At 39.8% G+C, this 27288-nt stretch overlaps 1 protein-coding gene across 9 annotated transcripts in view; it reads right to left on the bottom strand.

The window, feature by feature from the left end:
* ITSN2 (intersectin 2) overlaps positions 1-27288 on the bottom strand; it is a 108539-nt gene that overhangs the window by 19687 nt on the left and 61564 nt on the right. For 7 of the 9 annotated variants that reach the window (XM_059660415.1, XM_059660416.1, XM_059660414.1 and 4 more), the window contains 7 exons: positions 26451-26656; positions 25610-25674; positions 21480-21646; positions 19637-19682; positions 19429-19550; positions 16770-16866; positions 16142-16333 (listed from right to left, as the gene is read on the bottom strand). In XM_059660415.1, coding sequence (XP_059516398.1) covers positions 16142-16333; positions 16770-16866; positions 19429-19550; positions 19637-19682; positions 21480-21646; positions 25610-25674; positions 26451-26656 — 895 coding nt within the window. Of the gene's footprint in view, positions 1-10386; positions 13633-15713; positions 15948-16141; positions 16334-16769; positions 16867-19428; positions 19551-19636; positions 19683-21479; positions 21647-25609; positions 25675-26450; positions 26657-27288 lie in introns of those variants that run through there. The other 2 variants (XM_059660423.1, XM_059660422.1) reach the window with 2 other exon arrangements.

Genomic DNA, 27288 nt, shown 5'->3' with positions numbered 1-27288 from the left:
CTTTCACAGGGGTCGCCTAAGACCATCGGAAAACACATATATAATTACATATTGTTTTTGTGATTAATCACTGTGCTTTAATTATGTTCAATATGTAACAATGAAGTTGGGGGTCACCACAACATGAGGAACTGTATTAAAGGGTCTCGGCATTAGGAAGGTTGAGAACCACTGCTCTAGATCAAGCATGTCAAACTTGCGGCCTGTGGGCCGCAAGCAGCCCACAACGAATAAATATATATATATATATGTATATATATATATATATATATATATATATATATATATATATATATATGTATGTATATATATATATATATTTTTTTTTTTTTAAATATATTTTATTGATTTTTTACAGAGAGGAAGGGAGAGAGATAGAGAGTTAGAAACATCGATGAGAGAGAAACATTGATCAGCTGCCTCCTGCACATCTCCTACTGGGGATATGCCCGCAACCCAGGTACATGCCCTTGACCAGAATCGAACCTGGGACCTTTCAGTCCGCAGGCCGATGCTCTATCCACTGAGCCAAACCGGTTTCGGCAACGAATATATTTTTTTAAAAATATATTTTATTGATTTTTTACAGAGAGGAAGGGAGAGAGAGAAAGTTAGAAACATCGATGAGAGAGAAACATCGATCAGCTGCCTCCTGCACATCTCCCACTGGGGATATGCCCGCAACCCAGGTACATGCTCCTGACCGGAATCGAACCTGGGACCTTTCAGTCCGCAGGCCGACGCTTCATCCACTAAGCCAAACCGGTTTCAGCCACAATGAATATTTTTGCAGCCCAGCCAATATAACGGTATGTAAGAAACACTTTAATAAAAATTTTGTAACTTAATTTTTATAATACCGTTATACATAATTATTAATAACAAACTACACGTTCGCTAATGACTGATTACTATAATCGTGTTGCCTTCATTTCCCTTACACGCCTTATGCGCAGGCGCATCATTTCTCTCCACTAATACTAGCAGCGAATATTTTAACAGCCAATTGCCACATCATTAGTCTTGTACTGACTTGTTTGGTGTGCGCAACAGGAAATATTTTGCTTTCAGAGAACAGCTAAAATAGCTTTATTTGCATTACACTTATAAATGTGTGCAGTTATTCAGTGTCTGGTAAGTTAATGTTCAAGAAAAAATATTAATTTCTATTAAAATGTTCTATTATTTTATGTTAACGATGACTCATTTATTTCAGCCCCTTGTATTCAGCATGTCTCTATCGAAATAAACCTATGTTTCTATGAAAATTGAAGCCTTTGATTTTTTTCTGCCCACATACACTTAAACCTTGTTTATTTGGCCCATGTGAGCCTTTGAGTTTGACATGCTTGTTCTAGATTGAACAGAAACCTTCAGCCAGATGCTGTTTACAAAGACACCTAACGTTACAGAAATGTGACCAGGGCTGGGAAAGCTACACATACAAAATATAAAGGAGCGGCAGGGGAGGCTTCATTAACAAAAGACACAACAGGCTTCACGGGTCTGTGTAAGATGGTGTCAGGACCCACCCTCCCCGCGTTCCCTTTCCCTAGCCTGCTTTATTTTTCTAAGACCCTACACATACTTACTTATTTTGTTTGTTTTCTGTCTTACCCTACTCCATGGTCTATTTTACAACCTGCTGTATCCCAGTGTCTGACACATGGTAGATCTTCAACAAGTATTTATAGAATGTGATATGCAGATAAATTCTGAGCTGTGGGAGACCGTATATCACTATTAACTATAGGCAGTGAGAATGATGAAAACTTCCTGGCAAGTTCTTTCTGGTAGACAGGAAGAATAGGAAAGTAAGAAAAATGAGAGATCATGGTTATTATTGGGTCAAAGTTCCAGAGAAACAATTAGTGGTGTGCTGGGCCACAAGACCCCCAACATTAGTGTTCGGCTATGGAGACTGAGAGACAAATTGTGAATAATGTATAATGGTTGTGAAACTTGTCCCACTGTAGTTGGGGGCAACCGTTCTAGGTTACAGCGCAAGCAAGAACGAGAGGCGAGCGGAATGCTTATGAAAGGGGAGGAGAGAGATCTGCAAAGATTCCGAAAGGTAAAGGACAAAAGACAATTTGTGATGACTAGTACAAAGGGGACTTGTTCAGATTGTGTCATCAAGTCCTAAAAAGTCCTTGTCCACTTTGAGGAGAGCACCGCCACTGAATAAAGCTATTCTCCGTGTGCCCAAAAGTAAGCAACCTGATTGAAAAATCACATAATGGTTTTCAATCTCACTGTGTTAAGCTCAGTGGAAGGACAAGATTTTAACAGTAAGTCCAGATGACTAACCTGTGCATTTTCTGAAGGCTGCCGTGAATACTGAAGTTTTATCAGGGCACTAGAACATGACTGGCGATCCTTGTTTTATGAAAGAATAGCCTTTATCCACTTGGCAAATATCTACTGAGTGCAAGCTATGTTCCAGGTAGCATGCTGCCACCAGGAAGACATATGGATATTTGTGATTTTGTTTTGGAAATTTAAATACTTTGTGAATAATTTTTTAAACTCTCCTGTCTTTTATGCTGCCTGTCAAGTTCACCGTCCTCAGGTGTGAGGCTGCTCATTTAAGCATAAAAAAGGGAAGACGTTTGTATTGTATTCTAATGCTGTGGACCAACAGAAAGCAAGTCATCTGGCTATCGCTGGTGTTTCATCTTGAAGGGTGTTGGCTGATTTCTGTTCTGAAAGAGCTGCACTTAATGCCATCTTTGCAGGTGACACTCATCATGGTCTCCGCTACTCAAATTGATCATCACTGGGCCTGGTTGTGAAGAATAATGCAGGAAGGATATTCAAGTAGAATCTGCAGATGTTTTATGATGATTTATGGTATTACGTTCCTCATCGTTCAACCTGATGGCCATTGATGACAGATAACTTGGAGTCATAAGAAATCGCCACGATCCAACTAGAATTATCGAGGTGTTTCGTTAACAAGGATCAAATTGATGCCTCACTAAAGGAGAAATGGATGGACACCATCTCAGGGTGATCTTAAATTAAACCGGGATGCCTTTGGGCCTTTTAAAAGTCTCTCAAGCACTTTAAAAGAGAAATAAATTTGGGCTTCACAATTTAAAAAAATTCTAGAACTTCCCAAATCAACTCTGTTGATAAGTGCAAGTGGATAAAGAAATTTGCTTTTATTCTTAAATCTCTGGTGAGAAACATCATTAGCCTAAAAGACAGCAAAGACCTCCCAGTGGTAAGACATAGGAGAAGACTTGGCGTCAGAAAGCAGTTGATTCAAGCTGATATCTGTATCCCTTCTAGTCTGCCAGAGTAAGATCACCAGCTCAACCAAGGGAATTAATGTACTAGTCAGAATATTATGAAGAGATGTCACGAAACAGGAGTTTCTTCATGCTCACCCAACACAGAACTTTCAGTTCTAACAATAAACATAACGGTTACCAACCTGTGTATGACAATCCACCACCTTTGACCATTCCTTTGAATAATACCTGATCTAACTCTGATCCCTAGTGTATGCATAAGTGGAGAATCGGAAGCTTGGTGGCTAAGTGACTTACCGTAGAATGCAGAGCTACCAAATCCCTAAATCTAGGTCTCTTGAGTCAAGTCTTACACTTTGAAATGCCAGGCCATTTTAAATGGACTTACATTGCAACCCTTTTGGAGGCAAACCATTGACAATAGCATGTACTAGTATAAAAATTAACCTGGTCTTATGTTTGCTTAACTGAATTCTAGAGGATAAATGGGTTTAGTATAAATATTCTGAATGCCAAATAGCTCAAAGACACGAAAAAGCCAATAGGGCCTTAACTCTCCGTTAACTCTTTTTTGTGTCTAAGTGACATACTGGTCCCTTATCTAGACCTCTCCTCTGTCCAACACGTACTCAGTAGCTGGTATCTAATGGCCAATTTCAAACCTACTGTTCCACATACTTCAGCAGTTTGTATCAGTACATTTATGAATACAGTACTGTTCTGGGGCAATAGGAGTTTCATATACACATATACATATACATATATATTTTTTAATCAGTATTACTGAATAGCCTACTCTATCCACTGAGCCAAACCTGCTAGGGCTGATTTTATCAATCTCTTTAAGTAATTTTTCCTTTTGACAACAGCATTAAGACATCTCTCTCAAGCACATCTTTCAAAGCTTGTTCTTGTTTAAAAAAAAGCTTAAGAAGCGATTATGAAGATAAACTACTCAATTTAAAAATGGGCAAAGCAATGTTATCTCCAATAAGGGTTTACTCTCCAACATTTACAGGGAACTCATACAACTTAACAGAAGGAAGACAAACAACCCAATAAAACAATGGGCAACGGACCTGAATAGATACTTTTTGAAAGAGGACATCCAGAAGGCCAAAAGACATATGAAAACATGCTCAAAGTCACTAATCATCTGAGAGATGCAAATCAAAACGACAATGAGGTACCATATTGCACCTGTCAGAATGGCTATCATCAACAAATCAACAAACAACAAGTGCTGGTGAGGATGCGGAGAAAAAGGAATCCTCCTTCACTGCTGATGGGAATGCAGACTGGTGCAGCCACTGCGGAGAACCGTATGGAGTTTCCTCAAAAAGTTAAAAATGGAACTCCCATTTGACCCAGTGATCCCACTTCTAGGAATATATCCCAAGAAACCAGAAACACCAATCAGAAAGGATATATGCACCCCTAAGTTCATAGCAGCACAATTCACCATAGCGAAGATCTGGAAACAGCCTAAGTGCCCATCAGTAGATGAATGGATTACAAAACTGTGGTACATCTACACAATGGAATACTAGGCTGCTGTAAAAAGGAAGGAACTTCTATCATTTGCAACAGCATAGATGGAACTGGAGAGCATTATGCTAATCGAAAGAAGTCAATCAGAGAAAGATAAATATCACATGATCTCACTCATTTGTGGAATATAATGAACATAAACTGATGACAAAAATAGATACAGAGACAGAGAAGCATCGATCAGACTGTCAAACCTCAGAGAAAGGCAGGGGAGGGTGGGAGGGAGGGGAAAAGATCAACCAAAGGACTTGTTTGCATGCATATAAGCCTAACCAATGGACAGAGACACCAGGGGAGTGAGGGCACAAATGGGGAGGTCCGGGGGCAACAGGAGGATAAGGACACATATGTAATACCTTAATCAATAAAGAAAAATTTTTTAAAAAATGGGCAAAGGCCAGAAATCGGCCCAAACCAATATGCTCAATTAATATTTGACAAAGGAGGCAAGAACATACAATGGAGCCAAGATAGTCTCTTCAATAAATGGTGTTGGGAAAATTGGACAGATATATGCAAGAAAATGAAACTAGACCACCAACTTACACCATATACAAAAATAAACTCAAAATGGATAAAGGACTTAAATGTACGACAGGATACCATAAAAATTCTAGAAGAATCCAAAGGCAAGAAAATTTCAGACATATGCCGAAGCAATTTCTTCACTGATACAGCTCCTAGGGCACTTGAAACTAAAGAAAAAATGAACAAATGGGACTACATCAAAATAAAAAGCTTCTGCACAGCAAAAGAAACCATCAACAAAACAACGAGAAAACCCACTGTGTGGGAAAACATATTTGCCAATGACATATCTGATAAGGGCCTAATCTCCAAAATTTATAGGGAACTCATACAACTTAACAAAAGGAAGATAAACAATCCAATCAAAAAATGGGCAAAGGACCTAAATAGACACCTTTCAAAAGAGGACATTCAGAAAGCCAAGAGACATATGAAAACATGCTCAAAGTCACTAATCATCCGAGAGATGCAAATCAAAACAGCAATGAGGTACCATCTCACACCTGTCAGACTGGCTATCATCAACAAATCAACAAACGACAAGTGCTGGAGAGGTTGTGGAGAAAAAGGAACACTTGTGCACTGCTGGTGGGAATGCAGACTGGTGCAGCCACTATGGAAGACAGTATGGAGTTTCCTTAAAAAACTGAAAATGGAACTCCCATTTGACCCTGTGATCCCACTTCTAGGAATATATCCCAAGAAACCAGAAACACCAATCAGAAAGGATATATGCACCCCTATGTTCATAGCAGCACAATTCACCATAGCTAAGATCTGGAAACAGCCTAAGTGCCCATCAGTAGATGAATGGATTAGAAAACTGTGGTACATCTACACGATGGAATACTATGCTGCTGTAAAAAGGAAGGAACTCTTACCATTTGCAACGTCATGGATGGAACTGGAGAGCATTATGCTAAGTGAAATAAGCCAGTCAATAAAGGAAAAATACCACATGATCTCACTCATTCATGGACAATAGAGACCATTATAAACTTTTGAACAATAATAGATACAGAGGCAGAGCTGCCTCAAACAGATTGTCAAACTGCAGCGGGAAGGCCGGGGAGGGTTGGGGGGCAGGAGGTAGGGGGGTAAGAGATCAACTAAAGGACTTGTATGCATGCATATAAGCATAACCAATGGACATAAGACACTGGGTGATAGGGGAGGCTAGGGGACTGTCTAGGGCGGGGGGATAAAATGGATACATATGTAATACCCTTTGTAATACTTTAAGCAATAAAAAAAAAAAAAAAAAAAAAATGGGCAAAGGATCTGAATACACATTTCTCCAAAGAAGATACACAAATGACCAAAAAGCACATGAAAAGATGTTCAACATCATTAGTTATCAAGAGGATGCAAACCAAAACCACAATGAGATGTCACTTCACACCCAAAAGGATGGCTTTAACAAAGTCAGATAATAACAAGTGGTGGCAAGTGTGAGGAGAAACAGAAACCCTTATAACAGTGCTGGCTGGAATGTAAAACGGTACAGCCACTTTGGAAAACAGTCTAGCAGTTCCTCGAAAAGTTAAATATAGAATTACCATTTGACCCAGCAATTCCACTCCGAGGTATACACTCAAGAGTAATGGACCATAGATCCACACAAAAACATGTACACAAATGTTCATAGCAGCATTCTTTGTAATAAAAAAAAAAGTAGAAACAACCCAAACATACATCAACTAACGAATGAAAAAACAAAATATAGTATATCCATACAATGGAATATTATTTGGCCATAGGAAGGAATGAAGCGCTGATCCAGGCTGCAGCATGGATGCATCTAGAAAACATTATGCTAAGTGAAATAAGCCAAATATAAAAAACCTCCACATTTTATGATTCCATTTTTCATGGTATGTCCAGAATAGGCAAGCCTATGGAGACAGTAAGTAGGTTATCAGTGGTTGCCTCTGGCTGGAGTTGGGGTGCACAGGAAGATAGGAGGGTGAAAGCTAAAGGGTATATTGTTTCTTTTTGAGGTGATGAAAATGTTATGTAAGTGTGGTAATGGTTGCACAACTCTGTGAATATACTAAAAACCACTGAATTATAACCTGGGGGGGGGGTTGTATGGTATATACATTACATCTCAATAAAGCTGTTCTTGAAAAAAGTGATTTTGTTCAGCTTTATCTTTCTGGGTACTATGCCTGTGGATTCCTGTCCTTGTTTATTATATTCAGTTGTTGCCTCATTGTCTCTTCTCTGTGTACAGATTTTACAGGGAAAACTCTGTGCATGCCGCAGACTTCCCTCTTTTCTTCTCATTGGTTCAAGTGGTGGTTGTACTGCAGGAACTTCAATGATGGCAATATCGGCACACTCTGCCTTAGTGAGAGGTTAAGAGCATGGACTCAAGTCAGACCACTGGAGGATGCAGCTCCACCACTTACTAGCTATCTAACCGTGGACAAGTAACTTGGTCTGTTTTAACTTCCATATCTGTAAAAAGAAACTAATAATGAAGTAATACGTTTGAGGACCTTAGAAAGCTACCCAGACTATTAAGTACTCAATAAAAAGTACGTTCCTTCTTTTTACTGTTATGAGTGATGGCTGTGCAGCCAGACTTCATTTTATAAAAAACTAGAGGCCCGGTGCACGAAATTCATGCAGCCTGGCCTGCACCTTCTCCAATCCGGGCCCCCTCAAGGAATGTCCAACTGCAGGTTTAGGCAGTTGAACAACCCTCTCACAATCCAGTACCACTGGCTCCTAACTGCTAGCCTGCCTGCCTGCCTGATTGCCCCTAACCACTCTACCTGCCTTCCTGGTCACCCCTAACTGCCTCTGCTTGCCGGCCTAATAGCCCCCTAACTGCCCCCCTGCTGGCCTGGTTGCCCCCTAACTGCCCCCCTGTTGGCCTGGTTGCCCCCTAACTGCTCCCCTGCCAGCCTGCCTGATCGCCCCTAACTGCCTCTGCTTGCCGGCCTGACTGCCCCCTAACTGGTCCCCTGCTGGCCTGGTCACCCCCTAACTGGTCCCGTCAGCCTGGTCGCCCCTTAACTGCCCCCCTGCCGGCCTGGTTGCCCCTTAACTGTTCGGAAATCAGACATCTGGAAGATGTCCGGTAGACCTGGTCTAATTAGCATAGTACCTTTTTATTAGTATAGATGGTGGCAATATTAACACAATAATCTTTGTTCTCCTGGAACCTGTTTCCTGTCTCCCTGGGTTTCTTTCACTATCCAACACTTAACTGCTAATACCTTCAAGGGGTCTGATTTTCTCCCCCCCGCCCCCGTTATCTCATTTACCTTTACTGGCTCAATCACCATCCTATTCATTCCCCCAGCTGATGTACATCTGATGCTGTGTGTCGTAGTTATATCTGACTGCCTGCTGGACGGTCCTACCTGAATGTCCCACAGGAACTTGGTGGTCAAAACCAAACTCATCTTCTTCCCCAACTCTGATTCTTCACTGCATTTGGTGGCACCATTATTCACCCTGTCACCAAGATATTGATTCTTCCACTTGCCCAAACATCCCACCAATCCCCAATTTCCCCTCAAAAACAATTCTTAACTGTTTCGTCACTTTTTCTCCACCTTGGCTTCATATCAGAATCATCTGGTGAGCCCAGCTGGCGTGGCTCAGTGGTTGACTGTCGACCTATGAATCAGGAGGTGACAGTTTGATTTCTGGTCAGGGCACATGCCCAGGTTGCCGGCTCCATCCCCAGTGGGGAGCGTGCAGGGGGCAGCCAAACAATGATTCTCTCATAATTGATGTTTCTCTCTCTTTCTCTCTCTCTCTCTCTCTCCCTCCCTCTCCCTTCCTCTCTGAAATCAATAAGAATGTTTAAAACAAAATCATCTGGTGAGCTCTAAAAAAATCCCCATACAGTGGGGCCTTGACTTACCAGTTTAATTCCTCCGAGGGAGCGCGTTAACTCAAATTACTCTATCAATGCAAAAAATCGGCAGAGAGGCAGCTGGTATCTCAAAAAACTCGTTAGTCGGGACCCTCAGTAAGTCAAGGCCCCACTGTACTGAGGGCCCTCTTTAGGCCATTTAAGTCAGGCATCAATGTCTTTGTTAAGCTTCCCAGGGGATTACAATGAGCAGCCAAGCTACTGCATGTCTGATTTAGCCTCAGGAGCTCTCCCTGTTCCAGGCTTTGCTTTCCCACCTCTAGCATTAGTGAACTGCTCATAATCACACCTCCCGACTCCTGCACCTACTCTGTCTTTGTCTTTATCATACTTTCCACCATTCTGCCCTCTAATCTGGCCTACTCTTACCTAGGGATCTGGTGGTTGCCTCCTCCAGGAAGTCTTCTCTAATTCACCAATCTATGGCTGAATCAGGCATTCCTTCTCTGTACTCTCTTGGTGTCTAGTAAATACCTGCTTATGTGCCAGATCCTCTCACAGAGCTAGGTACTCCCTGAGGCTAGGACCATCCGACCCTCATTTCCATATTCTGGGCATATTGTAACATCTTGGCCTTATGCAAACGCTCCATACAAGTTAGTTGAATGACTTTCCAGAGATGTAGAAAGGTTTTTACGGAAAGAGGTTATTTATGCCAAACATTGATGGGTGGGTTGAATTTTGATCTGTTTCTTTTTTTTTTTCTTCAGTAGAGGTGAAATCAGCAACTTGATCACTTAGGTGTAATATACTGTTTAAGCATTCACGGCAGTTTCTTTTATATAGACTTCCTTTGTACTAAAATGTCTTAATTACATTTGCAATGACTATCAACTTGTAAATTCGTTCTAATCTTTTTAGAAAAAAGCTGCAGTACAAATTATAAGTAACAGAGTAGACATTTTCCTTTACTTTCAAATCAACATTTCTTTTGCTTTTGAAATACATTTTGTCTAGGATCAAATTACTTCAATCTTGACCACTTAAAAATTTCTTTTGCCCCCTGTGATATAAAGGATTTGTTGGTCTGTATCCAGAGACTACATTAAGGAAAAAGAAAAATTCCAAAGAAATTCAATCATGACTACATATAAACAACCAAAAATAAATTTTAAAGGATGCTTCCAAAGAAATACACAATACAAGTAATGTAGTTTGTGTCCTTTTAATAAACACACTTGCATAGTTATATTACAACTTTGTAAAAATAAAAACAGATTACCTCATGCCAAGCGTGCCCAGCATTAAAATCTTAATACGTTTGATTCTATAGTTTTTAAGACACACAAAATAAAAATTTAAGGCAAAAAACAGCACTTTGCAACAATTTAATAATTTATTACATTACAGTAGCATCACAGCAGCATCCCACAATGCCACGCTAGGCAGAAGTCTCTCAGAATTTCCATTATAGATTCTATTTACAAGAATTTGTAACTTGGTAAAATTCATTCTAAGAAAAATTTGGCAAATAAAGCTTTGACTGGAATTGGCATTTCTTTCTCTACTTTTCTTTCCTCCACTTTCTTTACTTTAAACTATCAGTATTCATACTGTATTTTAGAACACTAAAATAGCAGTTATACTGTTTTAATAGCTCTATTATTTTAAAATGACACTTTAAGACAAAGTTTTTGGGGAAACTCTACAATGAGTAAGACCGATTTAAATTTTCTAAAAAATCAGGTTTGGTTTTAGAACTGATTTTTTTACTGCTGGAAAACCCATCAAATTTGATCACATACTTAAAAATGATTTTCACATACTACAATTTTTAAATAAACTTTACCTCCTACAGAGTTCAGATTTATTCAGTGGTGTTCCCACTTTAAAATTGTTTCCTTCTAACATTGTTTTCTAAGTAAATTGAAAGCTGCCTCATACTGCATGAGGAAGAAAGCAAGTATGTGGCAGAATATGAGGTATCGCAAAGGATTGCATGCACTTTTAAGAAGGTCAGGTGATTATATGTCATCCTATTTCCTTTATTTTTTAGCTTTCTCTCAAATATATGACAAAATACCTACACAAGGAGAGGTATTTCAGTAAATACAGTAAATACGTTTCCCAGACTGACATTTAGCTTAAATATGTCATTATGCGATTTAGTCCATAGGTACCTTTGAATACAGTTTTTTCAAATTGACTACAGATGCTAAGCTCTACCTGAATGTCATTCTTAATAAACTTAATCAGTGTAAAAGTGAATGATCTGCACTATAAAATACCTTTGAAATAATTTATTAATATATTAGGTAAGTCCATATGCAAAAAATAATTATACAGAAATGTTATACTAAATCATGTGGCTAATTATCAGTGGTGATTTCTAATCTCAGGGTTTATAATGGACTTAAAGTAACTGTTCATAATCTGAACCCAACTAAAGGATGCAAATGCAGAAAGCTCAGAACATTAAAAGGCAAGACCAAGTAATCTGTACAATTTGAAGGATTGGTTGAATTCACAAGGACACAACCTTTGTACTATCCCTTTTATTGACTGCAGGTGAATCTATTATTCCACCTGTAAAGTGATATTATTGCTTTCTATTAACGTCATATTTTTTAAAAGTATCATGATGATGCCAAATACTAAAAATCGAGCTGGTCTGATAATTACAAATCCCTACCCCAGGGAGCACACCTACAAATCACCATACATCCCAATAATGTGAAAAATTTTGGAACACAGACATTTCAACTTCGTGAAGTTGTAACTAAACTGTTGATTCTTTCTCAAGTGTTGTAAAGTTATGATTTAGGCAATGTATAACTGAAATCATTCATTTATAATGTATAGGCACATCAACATAAATATTGCACAATATATGTTTTTAACTTAAACTCAAAGATATAAAAACATATTTCACTCTTAAAGAACTCTGTGAGGAAATAAGACTGTGACTGTATGTACACGTTTCCTGATAATACTTTGACATTCATAAACAGTAGATTGCACTGCAGTTTGTAAACATTATAAATTGCATAAGCTTCTCATTGATTTTCAAAAATAGTTTAATACTGTCCACTAAAATGCCTTTTTGTTTTAGCTATGTACTCTCACATTTATTAGTTTTTAATAATGTTTAGCATCATTAAAGTGTTTCCATTCAAGAAAAAATAAAATCCTGTGCCAAAGTAGCCAATGTGGTTAAACAGAGATTAGCCAGAGAATTCTGGACGGTAAAGTCAATCTTCTCGCCTCAAAGCGCTCTACGGACATTGAGGAACGCCAGCACACACACCTCTCCTTCCTTCACCCGAATTCATTCCTGACGAGGCAGATGGAGCCTGTGTGCCTGCTTCAGGGGCATTTAAACTCTTCAAAGATTCCTTATGATCTCTACTAAATATATTCAGAAGAATGTCAACCAGTGTCTTTTTGTGACCTGAGACATGTGGTCACCTAGTTAAAATAGGTAACAGGAATTTTTGACTTTAACATGTATCGTAGATATAAATACTCAGTCTAAGCTAGGGAAAGTTTCATATCTGATGGTCAGTGACGGGAGCTTTCATTCCCCCAAAATAATACATTTTAGCTCATTAATGAAAAAGTAACAACTAACTGCTGCAGGACATGATGCAGCATCTTCATGTCCACAGCACATAAAGATCTAAGGTCACTACCACAGCACTGTGCTCATTCCTGGGCAACTTAACCGATGAAACATATCCCATTCTGCACATACTGATGGACAGGCCACTGTCTTCTTCTGAGATAAGAAAAGCTTCCCCAAAATGTTATTGCTTCTACCCCCAAATACACAGAAAATACATAAAAGGTTGTTTCCAGTTCTTGGCCTTTAAATTTAACAAATTGAATAGTGGCATATTAGAAAGTAACAAATTAAACACTGCATATCTGGGGACAAATCACATTGAACCAATTAAAAGCTCACTGTAATTAGGATTCGATCAAACATAAGAGCAAAACATAAGCAAATTTAATCTGAATTCTGTAATCAATATACAAGTTGCAATAACATTAGAGAGAAAAGCATGGCAGCTCATTCCAAACCAGCGAGAACAGTTTGTGCAAATAGTGGGTCTTTGTGTGTTTGAATTCCCACCATGTCGGGGAAAACTCAATGTGCATGCTAATGACCTACAATTACCAAATTAAAAAAGGAGAAAAATGCTAAAGGGTGCCAGAGTGAACAGCAGGGAAAGCCACACAAAGACCCACTATCCTTTCATTTGTTACAAATAAATGTTAACTGTAAGTTAGAAACACAAAGAAATAATCACAAGTGGCTCTAACATTCGAACCGAAGTTAACGGATTGTGTAGGAGATATTTGATCAGGGCTGCCTGCCCTGCCTCCACGCTAGAGTCAAACTTGGATAGTGGGTCTCTGGGGTGCTTTCACACTGGAAGACAACATTGGGTCCTATAAAAAGAAAAATGAGGAATAAAATGAACATAAAGCAAATTAAGGGGTGAGAAAAAATTTGACTAATAACATGCAACATCAACTAGTAACAAATTTGAATTATTACTATTCTCAACCTTTAAAAAATACAGTCATGAGCCTCTTAACGATGGGGATCCTTCCTGAGAAATGCAACATCAGGCGATTTCCTCATTGTGCAAACATCACAAAGCGCACTTACACAGAGATGGTAGAGCCTACTATCTAGGCTATATGGTGTACCACAGTCACATACAAGGTCTGTCTTGGACAGAAATGTCGTTATGCGGCACACTGACTATATACTAATTACATAAGGAAATGAAAATAATACTTCTAAGGGCGCAAGAAATGCAAATGGTAATCTAAAATTTAACCAGTTTTTACTGACTCATACACGCCTGGCTGTCCTTCCTTTAGAACAGCTTTTATTTGTTCTTTATATTCCTTAGAGAGGCTTAATTGGAAAAAGTGTTCCACCACAGAAAAAAAAGATCAACAACAACAACGAAACCTTTGGACAACCATCACTTTACATCATAGACACTATAAAAACCAAATGTATGAACATATGGAATGCCTTCAGGGATCACTAGCCACAGCTCTTCCAGACCCAGCAGGTCTGAAAGTCTCTTGCTCTCTCTGATTCAGGAAAGGTGCCTCGGGCATTCCTAATTGATCACATCAACTGGCAAGCACCCAAAACTGCCAAACCATCCGCAGAGCTTAAAATGGTCATTCACTTAGGTAACCCAGGTTGTTATATTTTAGTTTACCACTTCTCCTGAAACCCTGAGATATATTTGGGGATGTTCAAACCATAAAGAACTAGACTCCTCCAACCTCCAAATTGGGAAATTTAGTTGTGTTATCTAAAGGAAAGTCTTTTTCCGGGTGAGGACCATCTTTACAAGCTCCAAAGTAAAAATAATGCATGAATATTTCAAAATTATAGTATAAAAGAAATTCGCAATACTTGCACTGAATCGTAAGCATATCTCAGCTTTGACTTGGTTACCATTTATATCCTCTCAAAAACTAAATTACAATGAAAGGTCAAATTTATTAGATAATTTCTCAAGAATGATAAAATTATAAATCATGAGTATTTTGTAAAAAAAAAAAAAAAAAATCCAAAAGATGGAGGACAGTGACATCCATTTTATAAAGGTAAAAGTATGTCCAAGTACTGTCTGTTGTCTAATTTACTATTAATTCATGTTTACTGTCAAATATAAGAAAGGCTAGATAACTACCAAGGGATAATTTGATGTAATACCAAAGATCACACTTAGAGATCTGGACCCTTGTTCTAAAAACAGTGAAATAGATCTTGATTCATGTACCTCTTGTGGCATGAGGTATCTACACTAATAAAAGAGAAAAATGGTAATTGGCGTACGACGATACCCTTTTCATTGGCTAATCAGGGCTATATGCAAATTAACTGCCAACTAAGATTGGCAGTTAACTGCCAACAAGATGGCGGTTAATTTGCATATGTAGGCACAATGCAGGGAGGCGAAAGGGAAAGCAGGAAGAAGCCCCCTGCCACTGACAGTGATCGGAAACCCAGGGGGGAGCTAAGAGCTGGGGGGCAGGGCAAAGGCGGCCCTGGGGCCGCTTTTGCCCTGCCCCCCAGCCATGATCAGAGAATCAGGTGCCTTTTCCGCCCTGGCCAGTGATAGCAGGAAGTAGGGGTGGAGCCAGCGATGGGAGCTGGGCATGGTCGAAGCTGGCAGTCCCAGGAGCTAGGGGTCCCTTGCCTGGGCCTAAAGCGAAGCCCATGATCATGGGGCCGCTGCAGCTGTGGGTCCCCACGTCAGGCCTGGGCAAGGGGCCGATCCTGCGATTGGAGGGTGATGGGGGTCAACACCTGAGGGCTCCCAGTATGTGAGAGGGGGCAGGCTGGGCTGAGGGACACTCCCCCCACACATACACACCCAGTGCACGAATTTCGTGCACCGGGCCCCTAGTGATGTAAATAATCATCTAAGGAGAGTTTTGAAAACAGTCAATTTAAATAGTTTTCAAATTTTATTCTTAACTGGATGATGTGTAAATATGTGGGAAATAAATGCAAGGGTGGCAAAATTAATAGCACATACACTAAAAGGTAATTTTTAATAGGTAAGTAGGATACTTACTATCTACTGTTTATTAAGTTGAAAAAGATCACTGCCCACTGCAATGATGGTGGTAAAGGGAAATTGCAGTATAGACTGCTGTCGTACCAAAGAACCCATAAAAGAATGATATGTTTTTCAGATGAAATCTAATAGCAAGGTCTGAAGCTAGGAAACAAATATTTAAAATAAAGCAATATAACTTCTAAATTGTGGAAATTTTCCTTTGGCAATTTCTTAAACATTCATATACATTTGCTAAGAATGCCGAGTTTAACATATGACCCAGAACAGTAATAAATGCAGTGTTGCAGATGAAAGCTTTTGCACTAGTTGAGAGGCAAATAGTTTGATTTACTCACACTGTTGACTTGGATCTGAGTCTGTCGTCATCTTAACATAGTTTGAAGGGAAGAGACCAGTCACCCCATTGATTTCTCCCTGCCACCAGTCAGGATCATCTTTGTTCAAAACATTGATAAGTTGTCCCTTGGAGAAGTTTAGCTCATCTTCATTATTCGCTGCATAGTCATACATAGCAATCACCTGACACACTACCAGAAAAAGAAAAACAAGATAACAAATTAATTATTCCTATAGGCTCACCTGTCAAAATTCCCCTAGGATATAAGTTACTCTAATATTAAAGGTTAAATCTGCCTAAAATTGCCCTTTGGTTGCTCTCTCCCACGCTCCTTTGGCCATTCCGTTTTAAAAACACTATCATTTTCAAACTACAGTTAAAAATCTAAGTGAACTGCTTCTTCACTTTAAGTCTGATGGTACAGTAATTCCACTTTGAGAAATTTTAAGAAGTGAAGAGGTTCAAGTATTCATTTAACACCTGGCTGTTTCTACACAGAACTTTTTAGAAAGAAAGTTCTCTAGAAAGGACAAATTTTTAATATTTTTCAGAGTTAGCTATTCTGAGAAGTTGCAAGTTTTAACAAAAATTCTCTATGATGAAACACAAGTTAACTCATTCCATACCAGGATGAAAGGCAGGTGTAGTTCTTTCACTACTTGGACCCAAAAGTTTAACATGGCTGGCAGGAAACCATCCTTTCTGTCTCTTTTTGCCTCTGGCCTGTAATATTAGCAAAAGGAGTATGAAAGATGAGATTAAAACAAATTACTGAGACAAGAACAAAACATACAAAAAAATCCTGTGTAGTAAAGAATTTAACCTTGCTCAAAGAAAGGTCTGGTTTTTGTCTTTGGCTCCTGGGAGGTAATCTTTAAACCTCTGGAATGTCATGACTGATGAGTGTCTGAGTTTACCTGGGGCCTTGACCATGCCAGAGAGTCTTAACAATGTGATTTATGGTGGGTGGGTGCTCTGGGTCACGTAGTATGAACTCAACCTCTGGAGAGACTGAGTTCAGCCATACAGGCAGCCAACCATGTCTATGTGATAGAGCCCCCATAACACTCTGGACAGCAAGGCTCAAGTGAGCTCCTTTGGTTGGCAGTACTCTGTGGGTATTGTCGGAAGGAGAAGTTAGTGCTGATCAGGACTCCACTGGGAGAGAATTGGAAGCTCTGTGTTTGGAACCCTCCTGATCCTGCCCCACACATCTTTTCCCTTGGCTAATTTTAATCTACATCCTTTTGCTGTAATAAACTGTAACCATGAGTATAATACAGTAGTCCCCCTTAATCCATGGTTTTGTTTTCCACAGTTTCAGTTACCCACAGTGAAATGTGGTCTGAAAATATTAAGTAATAAATTCCAGAAATAAACAATTCTTCAGATTTGAGTTGCATGCTGTTCTGAGTAACGTGACGAAATCTCACACTATCCCTCTCTGTACACCCAGGACGTGAATCATCCCTTTGTCCAGTGTATCCATGCTGTATGCAATACCTGCCTGTCAGTCAGTAGTTATCTAGGTTATCATATCCACTGTCATGTCATGGCATCGCAGTGTTTGTGTTCAAGTAACCCTTATTTTATTTTATAATGGACCAAAAGCACAAGAGTAGTGATGCAGGCAATTAGGATATGCCAAAGAGAAGCTAGAAAGGTCTTCCTTTAAGTGAAAAGTACAATACAATAAAATATTTTGACAGATCACATTCACATAACTTTTATTGCAATATATACTGTTATACTTTTTCTATTTTACTATTGGTTTTTATTAATCTATTAATATGTCTAATTCATAAATTAACCACTATCATAGGTATATATGTAAAAGAAAGAACATGGTATATAGAGGATTCAGTACTATCTGTGGTTTCAGGCATCCACTGGGGACTACTGTTGCTTTCAGTAGGTCCTGTGAGTTCTAGCAAATTATTGAACTTCAGAGTGGTCCAGAGACCTTCAAACTTAAAACTGGTGTCAAAAGTAAGGGTGGTCTTGGGAAGCCATGAATTTTGCATTGGCCTTCCAGGTCAATATCAAACAACTGGAAGACTCAACATGCAGCTCAAAGTGCAGCTAAAAAACACTATTTGTGGAAGTCTATTTGGAGATCTTTCAGGCTCAGAATTACCTGCATATTTCACACAAGTAATATTTATAAACTAAAAACACTTTTCTAGAGTTCTTGTAATAAGTTCAAGTCAGCACTTAAAATAGCACAGCCCACAGTAAACACCTCTTGGAACTTCGTTAATCAGGAGACCACAAATAAAATTTGTGGATAGCCATGTTTCCCACTTAGTTGGGTCAATCTTCAAAGCAAATCAGAAGGTGGGATTTCAGGGGGTTATTCAAAAAGGTACTGAATTTTGAACATCCACTATTCTTTAGAAATTGTAAGACTAATTTGCAAGAATGAAGCTATGTTTATCCTCATCACAATCATATATGAATCTTACAAAAAAATACAACTATTGTACCTCTCATCATCTTTTAATCCTACAATGCTCTTTAATTTTAACAATGAAATTTTAGTAGAGAGAGAGAGAAAAAAAAACACTCTGTATCAAAACATATGCAATAACTGTCTCTGCTAACATTGCAGGGACAAAAAACAGGCTCACTGATGCCGGCACTTCCTTTCTTTGCACTGATGTTTCAAAAACATAAGATCATGAGGGGGAAGTCCAATGGGTAGTGTTTTCTCAGGGCACAACCTAGACCAGGGGTCCTCAAACTTTTTAAAAAGGGGGCCAGTTCACTGTCCCTCAGACCGTTGGAGGGCTGGACTATAGTTTTTAAAAAAACTATGAACAAATTCCTATGCACACTGCACATATCTTATTTTGAAGTAAAAAAACAAAACGGGAACAAATACAATATTTGTATTTGCATGTGGCCCGCGGGCCGTAGTTTGAGGACCCCTGGCCTGGACCATGTTTTTTCTCCCAGAGGCCATGCTGTAAGCCTGGGGTTATCCCAGGTAAAGATGATGCTATGCTTTCCTTTAAGAAGGTGACCTGTGGTTTATTAAAGCAGGTATAACTGGAAAACAATTATGTCTTTAGAGAAAAATATTCTTCATATATTCTTACTTAAAATATCAATTCAACTATGCTAAAAATAAACAGTGAAAAGACTAGAGAGAATCATTATACACTAACATGTTCATGTAGACCACCTCTAAATGGTGATCTAAAATTTTTATTAGTTTTGATTTTAATGAGCATGCACTAGTTTTATAATAAAAACCGATACATGTTATTTGAAGATTATTACCTGTAACTCCCCTTGCCACCACCCACTTGCATTTTTCTTTAATATTAGTATTAACTGCCCTGGTGCGAGGCTAAGCTGTTCCGAACCAGAAGCCACGTATGCTGAAGTTACTTGAGCAATCTCTGAAAAAAAAAAAAAAAAAAAAGAAACTATGAATTCCAGGCTATGAAGCACTTCAGTAATTTTTTCATTTCATCACTATACATACCAGGTTTCTTGTTTGATGCTCCAGATTTGCTAGCACTCCCAAAACTCTGTAAGGAGAAGACATACTGTTTTACCATTTTCCAAAAATCCAGATGTAAAAGTACAAAGGTTATTAGGAATTAGAGACGTCTAATTCCCTGGTTTCTTTAAATGAAGAGCAAAATGACAATTAACCTTACATTAACCAAAAAAGTTAAGAATCTAACACTTGTGGGGAGTTCTAGTCTGCTAACAGAGCATTATAGAGACAAGTGACTCATGTGTATCCCGACAACAGGAATAGCTCATTTCTGAATTCTTCCTGAATATTCAATGTGACTACACAGGCCAAATATGCCCCATTTATGTTAGCACCACATACAGTCTATGTGTCCTGGATACGTTAAGGCAGTGGTCGGCAAACTGCGGCTTGTGAGCCACATGCGGCTCTTTGACCCCTTGAGTGTGGCTCTTCCACAAAATACCGACTTCTGCACATGGGCCATGAAGTTTCAATCGCACTGTACATGCACACCCACACGTGATATTTTGTGGAAGAGCCACACTCAAGGGGCCAAAGAGCCGCATGTGGCTCACAAGCCACAGTTTGCCGACCACTGCATTAAGGCATATGTGAGTTCTGCTCCTGCTGCATAGGAGCAAAAATAAAATGTTTTTATTTTTAATTTTTTTTGCTATGTCCCCCCCGAACCTGACCTAAGAACAAAAGATCTTTACTCCAGCAACTATCACCTGTTTGACTTTACAGGATAAGTTGGGCCAATCACATTTCCTCTTTTTAGGAATCTGAATAAGAAGTGAAAGAGTTTAAATTTTTTTCTGTTAGTGGATGCAGCTGCAGTAACAGTACTGAAGCAGAGTGGATGTGAGAATCTAACTGTCTTCAATTAAGCCAGACATTAAAGAGGTTTTCAAAAACAAAACAATGCCACTCTTTTCACTAAATTTTTTTTTGGAAATATATAGTTTTTTTTTTCTTTCATAAAAAGCAAGTTATTTATGTTACTATGCAATGAGTTTAACTTTTCTATGTTAAAATAAATTTAAAAATATATATATTTTAAAAAATATTTTTATTGATTTCAGAGAGGAAGGGAGAGGGATAGAGAGACAGAAACATTATTGATGACAGAGAATCATTGATTGGCTGCCTCCTGCACGCCCCCTACTAGGGGGGATTGAGCCCACAACCCCAGCATGTGCCCTTGGCCGGAATCGAACCTGGGACTCTTTAGTCCAGCGGTTGCCAACCGGTGGTCCGCGGGCCACTGGTGGTCTGTGAGGTCCGAATGGTTGGCGACCACTGCTTTAGTCCGCAGGCGGACGCTCTATCCACTGAGCCAAACCAGCTAGGGCAAAAATATTTTTAAAATTTCAGTTTTATGGAAAGTATTATTAGATATAGCCCATATATTAAAACAACAAAAACAAACAAAAAAAAACCTCTTTAAGAATGTAAAAAGTTCCCAAAACAAAAAAATTTAAGAACTGCTGCAGTATACGATATTATTGGTGGGATAAAAAGAAATAGGAACTCAATATAGGCTGAGTCATATTAATGTCAGAATCTTAAAGATTTACAAACTCCTTCAAGATGGTTCCTTATAAAGCCTCCCTGATTATGGGAGTTGCCATGAAGCCCAGTCATACCTATGTCTCTTGTTCTTATAATTTCATCAAATCCTGCCTCCCTTCTCTCTCTAACAGGATCCCTATAATAAACTCTATTTTACTGGAACTACCTTGAGTGGTTTTCTAGTAACCAAAGCAGCCTGACCAAAACCATATTCACGAGTCTCGGTTTTAAGTATAAATCTTGATAAACAAAATGGAATGAACTCTACCTCTTGATCTTTTGGTTTGACATAATTTGATGGAAAAATTCCAGTTCTATCTCCAATACTGCCTGTCCACCATTCTCCATCTTTCTGAGTCACCAGTATTTCTTCACCTTCTGAGAATGTCAAATCTCCAGGTTCTACACTTGAATATGGATAAAGTGCAATATACTCTGTAGGAAACAAAGCAAAAAGGAACAAATTTTGGTTGAAAAATTGCAGAAGTTAAAAAATTGTGTTAATTTCTAAGATCCTGAATAAATTTACTGTAAAAGATCTTACGACTTAAGGAAACAATATAAAGAGATATTAAGACAGAAAAAAGAATGAAGCAATTATTTAGTAATTTATCAGAAAAAGATTTGATTTCACATAAAGCTTTATTGTGGGGTTTCTTTTTTTTAATTGTATCATCATTATTACCATCATTATCATCATATCACAGAGAATAACCCCAAAACTACGAAGAGATATCAGTATCTCCACTTTACAGAGTCAAAATATGAAAAAAAAATTTAACCTCTTACAGAAAATATATTCTAACCTGTTGTTTTCTCTTTAATTATTTTATATACACACCTGTAGAAATGCCCAATATTCAGCCGACATCAGTATTAGAGGCCAAATTCCATCACAAGGACTCAGCTCTTAGCCCAGTGTGTGGCATGGAGTAGAAGCTCAATAAATATTTCGTAATGAAAGACCTTGAGTGAAATGTCTAACTTTTAATACTGGCTTTGTTTTTGGTTCCTATGATTGCAAATTTAGGAGAAGCAGTCAATGACCAGGTTTTAGAGATCTTTCTTTCTTTAGGGTTTTAATTTGTCAACATGGGATTTGATCTATACATCATCAACTGGAGATGACCAGAAACACCACCTACAACAAGTATGTCAAACTCAAAGGCTCACACGGGCCAAATAAACAAGGTTTAAGTTAATGTGGGTCACAAAAAAACAAAAGCTTCAATTTTCATAGAAACGTAAGCTTATTTCGATAGAGACATGCTGAACACAAAGGGCTGAAATAAATGAGTCATCGTTAACATAATAGAACATTTTAATAAAAATTAGTATTTTTTCTTGAGCATTTACTTAATAGACACTGAATAACTGCACAAATTAATAAGTGTAATGCAAATAAAGCTATTTTTGTTCTCCGAAAGCGAAATATTTCCTGTTGCGCACACCAAAACAAGTCAGTACAAGACTAATGATGTGGCAATCGGTTGCTAAAATATTCGCTGCTAGTATTAGTGGAAAGAAATGGTGTGCCTGTGCATAAGGCATGTAAGGGAAATGAATGCAAAACAATTATAGTAATCAGTCATTAGCGAATGTTGTAGTTCATTATTAATAACTAGAGGCCCAATGCACGAAATTCGTGCAAGATTAGGCCTTTCTTCCCCTGGCTGCTGGCACCGGCTTCCCTCTGGCACCCGAGACCCTGGCTTCCCTCACAGCCCTGGCTTCACCTGAAAGGTCGTCCAGTCTAATTAGCATATTACGCTTTTATTATTATAGATTATGTATAACAGGATATTTTAACAATTAAGTTACAAAATTTTTATTAAAACGTTTCTTACATACTGGGCTGCAAAAATATTCGTTGTGGGCCACGAGTTTGACATGCTTGATCTAGAACCTATTTATTATTCACATTTCCAGTATTAGCCAATTTAGCTGATTTAACAAAATAAAAATGATTATAATATTTGGATCTGCTGCAACAAGCCAGGTCCTTTTTCAAATTGCTCCTCACTACCTTGCTAGGCTCATTTCACAACACTCATTCCCACAGTAAATGTGGGGTTCCAGCCTCGCTGGGGACCTGAAACTCCCTTTCACAATGATGCCTTGGCTCCTGACATTCCCTCTGTCCACAAGATCTTCTTCCTCTGTCACCGTGCAAGGCCTACTCATTGTTTAGTAGGATGCCACCTCTGTGGAGTCACAGGGCCCACTCAAAACAGTGTTTTGTTCACTCATTAGCGAATTTAGTACAAGTGTATGCCTATTTCCCCATTCTCTGTGAGCTTGGAGGCTATGTTTTATTCATCCTTGTATATTTCAGGCTGTAGCACAGAATCTCTAATTAGAGGAGATACTGACGAATTTGTTTAATTTACCATTAAACTGATTTTCTTGAGCAACATAAACATAAATTGTACTTCAGCTATTCAACTAATTTTATAATGAACATATACAATTCACTTATAAACCTACAGGGTGGGGCAAAAAGTAGGTTTACAGTTGTTTGCATGGAAAATAATACAATAATTAATAAATAATAATACAAAAATAAACCCTGTTTCATGTACTCACAACTGTAAGCCTACTTTTGCCCCACCCTGTATTGTAACTATTCATGGAAAAAAAATGTCTGCAAAGACAGTAGACAATCTCTATTTAATTTTTCAGAATAACAAGATCAAAATAATTTATTAGTCAAACAATTCTAAGGGCTATAAATATTCTTTGTAATATTTATAATAAAGTGTATTTTGATTTCAAATTCTACTTAATAATTTATATGGTACACTGTAATTAAAATGCAATTCGTAAATAAACTAAATATACTAAAATTTCTTTACATCCTAAACATCAATAATGTGGATATATATAATTGCAGGAAAACAAAAACTTTTGTGCTATCCCATTGCTATACTTTTTATTTATGACTAGGGGCCCAGTGCACGAAATTCGTGCACTGGGTGTGTGTGTGGGGGGGGAGTGTCCCTCAGCCCAGCCTGCCCCCTCTCACATACTGGGAGCCCTCAGGCGTTGACCCCCATCCCCCTCCAATCGCAGGATCGGCCCCTTGCCCAGGCCTGACGCCTCTGACAGAGGTGTCAGGCCTGGGCAGGGGACCCTCATTTCCCCCCATCACTGGTTCTGCCCCCAGCCCAGGCCTGATGCCTCTGGCCCAGGCATCAGGCCTGGGCAGGGGACCCCCAGACCCCTCCGATTGCTGGCTCTGCCCCTTGCCCAGGCCTGATGCCTCAGCCAGAGGTGTAGACCCCCATCACCCTCTGATCACCTGATCGGCCCCTTGCCCAGGCCTGACGCCTCCGCCAGAGGTGTCAGGCTCGGACAGGGGACCCCGATCTCCCCCCAATCACTGGCTCTGGCCCCCGCCCAGGCCTGAGGCCTCTGGCCCAGGAATCATGCCTGGGCAGGGGACCCCCATCTCCCTCTGATCGCTTGCTCCACCCCCCACCCAAGCCTGACGCCTCTGACCCAGGCTTCAGGCCTGGGCAAGGGGACCATCATATCCCCCCAATCCCCAGCTCAGCGCCCCGCCCAGGCCTGATGCCTCGGCCAGAGGAGTTGACCCTCATCACCCTCCGATCACCAATCACCGGATCGGCCCCTTGACCAGGCCTGAGGCCTCCGGCAGAGGTGTCAGGCCTGTGCAGGGGACCCCCAGCTCCCTGCGGTTGCAGGCTCCGCCCCTGCCCAGGCCTAACACCTCTGGCCTAGGCGTCCGGCCCGGGCAGCGGGGACCCGCAGCTGCAGTGGCCCCGCGATCGTGGGCTCCGCTTTAGGCCCAGGCAAGGGACCCCTAGCTCCCAGGACTGCCAGCTTCGACCGTGCCCAGCTCCCATCGCTGGCTCCACCCCTACTTCCTGCTATCACTGGCCAGGGCGGCAGGCCGCCTTTGCCCTGCCCCCCAGCTCTTAGCTCCCCCCTGGGTTTCCGATCACTGTCAGTGGCAGGGGGCTTCTTCCTGCTTTCCCTTTCGCCTCCCTGCATTGTGCCTACATATGCAAATTAACCGCCATCTTGTTGGCAGTTAACTGCCAATCATAGTTGGCAGTTAATTTGCATATAGCCCTGATTAGCCAATGAAAAGGGTATCGTCGTACGCCAATTACCATTTTTCTCTTTTATTAGTGTAGATCTTACTTATTGAGGCAGTGTATGGTGAAATTTTATAGTAATGATTTTTTAAAAGTGTCAAGTATATTCAGTCATATGTTTTATATATCCTCAATATTCATGTGAAATAGGCAAGGGGCTGGTTTTCCTAACCTCACTTCAACAACGAAGACAGAGAAGCATGGAGAATGACAACTGTGGGAAGTTAGTTGGTAATCTGACTCCCATCTAATATACAAATTGTCAAAAGCTCACCTTCTCCAACTGTATAGGCTGCGGAGGTAGGTTTCTTATTTACAGCTGCATACAGAGCTTCTGGCCTGCCAAATAAACACACAAACAGATAAAACAAAGAAACAAAAAGGGACATCAATAATCAAAAAACAAGAAAGGTATTCGATGAATACAGCAGGTGTTAGCAGCACATTTTTTAAGCGCTTTTTAAAATTAACTATTACCTCAGTACACAGGCTACAAATATTCTCATACACAAAATCCTAGAGTAAGAACTGCCAAATATCAAACTTCTAAATTTTTAAATATATCAAAGTAATTTCAACATGATTTATCAAGTTTTTCAAATGTATTATTTTGCATTTCTAAAGGGACTTAAAAGACATAAGTGCCCAGCTGGCATGGCTCAGTGGTTGAGTGTCGACCTATGAACTAGGAGGTCAGGGTTTGATTGTGGTCAAGGGCACATGCCTGGTTGTGGGCTCAATCCCCAGTTGGGGGCATGAGGCAGCTGATCAATGATTCCCTCCCATCATTTATGTTTCTCTCTCTCTCTCCCTCTCCCTTGCTCTCTGAAATCAATTTAAAGAAAAAAAAAAAGACATGAGTGCATTAACAAATGGGCAGTTATTGGTAAATTACATATGGAGCATGAATCAGTATAGGGAAAAACAAGGGTAATACATAAATCTTACTATTGGTTTAGAGCACACCACATTAAAATATATATATTACTGAACAACATCAGACAATAAAAAAATAATGTCTTTTAAGCACTGCTTGACCAGTATAGCTCAGTGGTTGAGTGATGACCTCTGAACCAGGAGGCTGACTCATCGTGAGAACACTCAGAAATGCTTACTCTTCCCGTCTGACTTCACTCCCAGGGATGATTTTGACATAAGATTTTGGAAACCATCCTCTTCCTCCATGTACTTCCCCAAACCACCAATTTTCTTGCTGCTCCAAGACAGTAATAACATCATGTTTTGAGAAGTTCAAGTGGTTATCTTTCTTTGCAGTCCAGGAACAAAGGGCCTGTGCTTTTAGGTTTTCTACAACCTGTCCCTGTGAATACAAAACCACAAAATTAGAAACAAAACATTAATAATCAGGATATACTTCCTGTTCAAACAGCAGATGAGTTTGGTATGGTGGTGACTTATAACTAACTAGAGGCCCGGTGCATGAACTCATGTACGGGTGGGGTCCAGCTGGCCCATGCTGGTCAGAGGGAGGGGACGTGGTAGGTTGGCCAGCCAGCCCTGCCCCCAATAGCGATGAGGGGGGTCAATCGAGGGTGGGATTGGCCGGGGTGGGGGGACACAGCTGGCTGGGGGGAGGGGCCGTGGGAGTTTGGCTGGCCAGCCCCATCCCTGTTCGGGGTGGGGGCTGATCGGGGCCCTGATCGGGCCAGTTGGCTGGCCACAGTGCATGTCATAGCGACCGGTAGTTCTGGTCGTTCCACTTGCTTGGCTTTTATATATATAGATAGATGGTGACTGAAGACAACCTTAATCTACTGACTTGAAATTGTATATGACAGACAACCATCTGAGTAGCCTTCTGGTAAGTTAGACTGAATGCCTACCAGGCAAGGACAAATCTTGGCATTAAGTACCACTGGTACAGAAAGTGAGCACTGGCTACTCTGTAGCTAACAGAACAAATGCAAAGGGAAAAGTTACTGCAAGCCTGTC

This window comes from Myotis daubentonii, chromosome 12 (genome assembly GCF_963259705.1).
Source record: "Myotis daubentonii chromosome 12, mMyoDau2.1, whole genome shotgun sequence".
Taxonomy (NCBI): Eukaryota; Metazoa; Chordata; class Mammalia; order Chiroptera; family Vespertilionidae; genus Myotis; species Myotis daubentonii.
This window is presented reverse-complemented; position numbering and strand designations above follow the sequence as displayed.